This window comes from Pocillopora verrucosa, chromosome 3, assembly GCF_036669915.1.
Source record: "Pocillopora verrucosa isolate sample1 chromosome 3, ASM3666991v2, whole genome shotgun sequence".
In the NCBI taxonomy this organism is placed as follows: Eukaryota; Metazoa; Cnidaria; class Anthozoa; order Scleractinia; family Pocilloporidae; genus Pocillopora; species Pocillopora verrucosa.
The window spans coordinates 5,524,143-5,529,881 of NC_089314.1; the positions used below are offsets into that span (position 1 = coordinate 5,524,143).

The window sequence follows — 5,739 nt, forward strand, 5'->3', positions numbered from 1 at the left end:
ACTTGGGTCTCTCCGCCACCCATAAAGTATAATTTGTAACCCCTTAAAGTCTTAAGATAATCCTCTTAAGATTACCATTAAAATGGTTTAAACGATACCGCGAAAGCGTGTGAGCGAATTTGTCTTTAAAACTCCAAATGAAAAGAAAGAGAAAAAGGAGTAACCAGAGGATATCTCTTCGGGCTGAGTTTCGAGAAGATTTTACCAATTCCTGACTTCGGCACTGATAAGAAGTTTATTTGCACTTTAACGAGTGACAAATAGATTTCATGATGCTGTGCGTCTGTTTTGTAATTCCATGTTGCCGAGCGTCTGCTCAGTGATGACAGTTGACGTCAGAATTTGGTAAGAACAAAAAATGGCGCACGAGGCGCAGTAAAGTAAGTCTGTGAAGTTCTCGCCACTTAATTTTAATTCGGTTGTGTTGGTAATGTAATTTGGTCACCGTAAGAGTTTCTAAAGCTGACGTTTCCAACGTTAGCGCTTCGGAGTTTTTGATGGTGACGTTATTTTTGCGTCTGTCCTCTTACGAATCATGGATAAGAACAAATTAAAACGCCATTCAGCTTATCATGCAAAGTTTGATGGATTGGCAAATCAGGTACAACTTGTAAAAGCCAAGTCTAAAAACAAGCATAAATTCTGAAGCCGGGTAAAGTAAAATGGCCTTTGTTTTAGATTTATTGTATAGATCAGGAACGTGCGTATGGCATGTACATTTAGGAAATGAGTAAATGTAAGTTCATGAGTAAATAACTTAGTTATTACACTGCCTTCGATTAATATATGCGTTGAATCGTATCGTTATCCTCCTCTTCGTGAGACATAATATTTCTACAATTTTTACTAAACTTGAATCAAACTCTTGTCTCTCTTTTCTTTTGTTTTCTTGAAAATCAAGGGCTTATTATTATAATATTTCTTCAACTTTTACTGAACTTGAATCAAACTCGTGTTTCTCTTTTCTTTTGTTTTCTTGAAATCAAGGACTTCAATGCTCTTCTGAATTCAGAGATTTTATAACAGTAAATCACTGGATTAACAATCGAGTTGCTGTAATGTAAAAACTTTGCAAAATAGATGGCTTCATAGGGAATCCCATCTAGGAGAGATTTTTTAAAGTTTATCAAGATATTCATGATATGAAATGGTGACCAGGTTAACAAGAATACTGCAGTTATGATAGCGATGGCCATTGCTAAGTTGCGTTCTTTTTCTCCTGTCGCTCGCTGTTGAGTTTTGCGGCTCCAGATTTTGATCTTCAGCCATAGAGCGACGTAAGAAGCTATCATCAACGTAAGCGATGTGAAAGATAAAATAGCCAAACTATACGCAAAGATATTATGATGGATGAAGTCAAACACAGTCAAAAGCCATATTCCTGTGAGAGCTCCCGCAAGAATCCATACCTCTGTTAATACAATGAGATAGGTTGCTTTTGAAAGGCTGCGATATCGTAGAGGGCAAAATATGGCGCATACCCTTTCAAAAGAAATAACGGTGAGTATGAAGACAGATGCCATTCCAGAAAACACATCAAAAGCAATTTGTACGATCTGAAAAGGCCCTGGTTTGGTTGATAATGATGTTTTAGGCGGTGATATGTAGATTAAATGTATATACAACGGCAAAGCAATTGTCCCGACCATCAAATCCGCCACTGCCAGATTAACAAGGAAATAGTTTCCAAATTTCCTTAGAAGGCGTGACTTTGTAAATGCCAATATGGCTGCCACATTATTCACTATGATAGTGACTGTTACGAGTGCATATGCAACACACCAGGTGATGACCTGCTTATCTTCCCCAGTGGATGTGGAATTACCTGGCCCTGAAGTGTTATTATTCATTCCTCTATAAGAGTATTGTTTTCCTGAAACGTAACGAGTGAGATTTAATCTTAGTTGATATTTTACTTACGCAAGCAAGCAATTGTGATAGGCAACTTTGTGGTTTTACATTAGGCAACCTATATTATCATCCTCAAAAGCATTTCGTTTGGGTAATAAGGTCTTTTTTATCATTTATTTTTATGTTTGAAGGGGTGGCCTCGTTTTGTAGTAATAAAAGAACCTTATTTTCAAGGTTCGTTTCAGCATCCGATTTTGATGTCTAAGATTTCACGATACGGGAGTGAAACATGTCATGTATGACTGATACCTTTGGGTAAATGTATGCTCAGGCTCAAGGCAGGCTATAAATATTTGTTTTACTACCTTATATCGGTCTTGTTTTCACAGTTGAGGCATCGCCAAAGCTTAGTTGTCACCAAATAACGCAAAATGATACCGAAATTCAGTTTACTGAAGCGTTTTCTAACAATTACTGTCTCGTGCAATTTTAATGCATCAAATTTTGTAACACCTCCTGAGGAAGGATCACAGAAGGATCAAGTTGCACTCTTGCATCAAGTGCGTCAACAAGACAAAAATCTTTTTAAAATTTTCAGAGACACTCCACAAAAGCTTCCGAGAACTGCTCACTTGTTCTAATATTGAAACAAATGGCAAAAACATTTTCTTTTAAATCTTCATTTGGTTTGACGCATATCAAATTAAATGTCATATAAACGTAAATATTCTGAATCAGAAGTTTCCTTTAATATGGAAAAAAAAAACACGACGTTCAAACGCAGTCTCCGGAGAAGTTAGTTAATGAAACTCATATGTCGTATACGTAGCGACAAACACTTGTGACAGCTTTCACCTACGAAGTCTGTGTGTTTTTCTTTTCAATAGGATGATATGTTGTTCACTAGTTTATGCGGAATTGTTTGATAAAGTATTGTCACTTTTCACCGGCTTCTAACAAGGTTTCGCCCTACGTTTTTATGTTGCATGACCCACATAAATAAATTTTCCTGCCTTTCATCTATTACAAAGCACAAATTTAACCTTTCGCTCCGGTAATATTCCTCCTTAAAATTAATCGATTTTTAACAGAAGAAAGATTTATGCAAATTTTCAGCGTGAATAACACCGTAAATCTCGGTCAAGTTTTATGAAAAAAATAAACAATGCATGATTTATGAGGTGGCTAAATTTATTGGTTACCCGAAGAAAGTTTTAGCAATTAAAAATGTCCATAGAAAGCAAAACTACGGAATTTATATTGGGGGGCTAATGTTTAAATAGAAATTCACATTTTGCACAATGAAGATTTGAGCAGATACTGATTGCTTTCGTAATAAGGCAAAGATCGCCAAATGGCGAGTTGAAACAACGTCATTTAGTTTATTTTGTTCTTCTCGTTTTAACATAACCATTTGTGGACCAAGATAAGCTTCGAAATTACTAGACTTGTATAAAACATTAAAATCTGCAGACACATTTATCTTGAGTTTGATACGAGTGATTCAGTAATGGGCTTATCTTTTAACGATTTAGCTTTAACATAAGTTCTCGCTGTATGTAAAATTCACGGTTCATGTCTAACTAAGTAAGCATGACCAAACCAAGCTAAAACACAAGTGTGAACAAATTTCAGTAAAATACAGATTAGTGGTATTCATTACATTAAATGAGTTATTTTGTCGACGTGTTCAACACATTTTGCATAAACATCAATTGGTTCTGTCTATTTTGAGTTTGCCGGAACAAGCGGCGATAAGTTCATTCTTATTTCTGTCTTGCCCGGCGTTCAAAACTGTAGTTCACTTGTTCCAATTGTCTTGAGCTGTTCTTATACATCGTTAACGATTTCCTCACCGAACGTGTCAAAGCTTAGATAACAGGAATAAAGGAGATGAACAATGCATTCTGATATTTTGTTTCTCGCCTCACAACTTTCTCTCGAAAGAAGTGTAAATGAGCAAGTCAAATACTGACCGTATTTAAATGGATGGTGCAAACAACTTCGCTTTGCCAGCCTAACAGGAACTCTTCAGGTTAACATCGAGCTTCAATCTGAAAGGCAACAGAAACGATCAATCCGTTAAGCGGAGTTCACATGTATATTACTAAAGCAGCTGTTACCATCTGTGCTTTGTTGTTTGGCTCACGCGGTAACGTCTTACGAACTATGCAAGACTGCGGCAAATGTATTCCTTAAATATTTCTTTATTAACCGTAACAGCGGGGGATTGTGGGTAAAGAAAAAAAATAAAATTCTTATTATGAAGAGCGTGAAAGTTTACATTGAACTCGTCATTATTGAACGACTGCAATCTCCTAACAAATCTATATTTACATACCTGGGTGAAATTAGTTCCAGAAATGAGAATTTCACGGTCGTGTTTCGGTGATGTTTTTCTCCCTGTATCCGCGTTGACTAAAGCGCCTTTAGGTGTCCTTTCATCACAGCGGCATGCTTCCATTAACACAAACTAAAACCCTGTTATTGTATGTATGTTAGCTGTAGTTAAAAATAGCAACGACAATTTTTTTGGCTTAAATGCGCTGTTTGAAAGGCCAGTAAAGTGCATCGCCTCTTCACATTTTGACTAAAAGCAAATTTGGCAATTGGATTTGCAGGTGTTATGACTAGGTAAGTAGCGAGGACTCCTGTTTCGTCGTCAAATTGGCACACCGCTCTCGTATCAAGAGAGTGTATTGTGATAAACTAATAAGTTTAATATCTTTATGTTTATTTTTTCGATGTGAACATTTCCGTCAGTATTTCGCCTTGCCAATGTATTGCTCCCTTTGACAATTAAAACTTTATTCAAATAATCTTCGTTCTGTTTAGTTTTTATTAGCAAGTTCGGGTCGACGAATCTTTATGCATGCGAAAACGTAACACAGCATTTGTTTCGGTGCTCTCTATGAAAAATATATCACAATGCCTTAGTTATCCAAAATAAAGAGAAAAAAAAGTCTGATATTTTCTTGGCGAAATGATCGAAGCAATTGTTGATCAGCCAGTCAAAATAAGAAAGAAAAAAAACAATGTCCAAGCAATCGAGCGAAATAAAGCTACAATAACAATGTTATCATGATTGTTTTCTTTTTTCTGTCCCGTCGGAAGTCATATAGAAAAGCTGCGTGATATTTAAACAAATTGCCAATTGTAACTTTAAAGCGGCTATTTTGCTACCGATTTCATGCCAAACTTGAATACTTCGTTTCTCAGTAACTGTCCAATAAAATATTGGATTTAGAATGTGTTAAAATTTAATCTTTTCTGACGGAGCCGTGTATTTTTTAGACAATGAAATAGAAAGTTGGGGATGATATGTTTTGCATTAAATTTAACATCAATTCAATTATTGTTATAAGGTCATTCACGTTTTCAAATCACTGTTAGTTACACTTTTCCGGTCCTTTTCCCTTTAATCAAAGACGGTGAGAAATAGGCCGACTTCAGTTAGCGATTACACGGTATAATAATGCAGCTTGCTGAAGAGCAAATTTTGACATTGGATATCAAAATCAGGAAAACATGGCAATTAGATTTATATTCTTCGTTATGGACGTCTGCATAGGTCCTGTTGTAGAGAACGTTTCTACATTATGCCATTTGGATATTGGAAACACGACACCACCGAGAGAATTCTACTGGATGGCAATCATTGCAGTCGTTGGAGAAAAAATTGATTTAACGCACATGAAAAATTTTGATGTTCGTTTTAGAAACAATTGACCAAAAATACGCACGTGGTGCTGTGGTGAAACCTACATTAAAGCTAAACTTAATAGAAATTACAGCTAGTCAAGCAAATTAAGCGTCCTGTGGTTCTTGACGGAAGCACCGTGCAGTCAGTTTATTTCCACTTATATCATCATTGGTCGATCGACGACT

The 5,739-nt window shown here is 36.2% G+C and overlaps 1 protein-coding gene across 2 annotated transcripts; it reads right to left on the minus strand.

Moving 5' to 3' along the window:
* Positions 1–351: 351 nt before the first annotated feature.
* Positions 352–4,027, minus strand: LOC131798559 (adenosine receptor A2b). 2 transcript variants are annotated; one of them, XM_059116229.2, is made up of 3 exons: positions 3,975–4,027; positions 3,828–3,905; positions 352–1,873 (listed from the first exon to the last, which is right to left on the minus strand). In XM_059116229.2, the coding sequence occupies exon 3, from the start codon at positions 1,848–1,850 to the stop codon at positions 945–947; it is 906 nt and encodes a 301-aa protein (XP_058972212.1). In that variant the 5' UTR covers positions 1,851–1,873; positions 3,828–3,905; positions 3,975–4,027; the 3' UTR covers positions 352–944. The 2 variants fall into 2 exon arrangements, with proteins under 2 accessions (XP_058972212.1, XP_058972203.1); XM_059116220.2 differs by having other exon boundaries at positions 3,828–3,990.
* Positions 4,028–5,739: the final 1,712 nt, after the last annotated feature.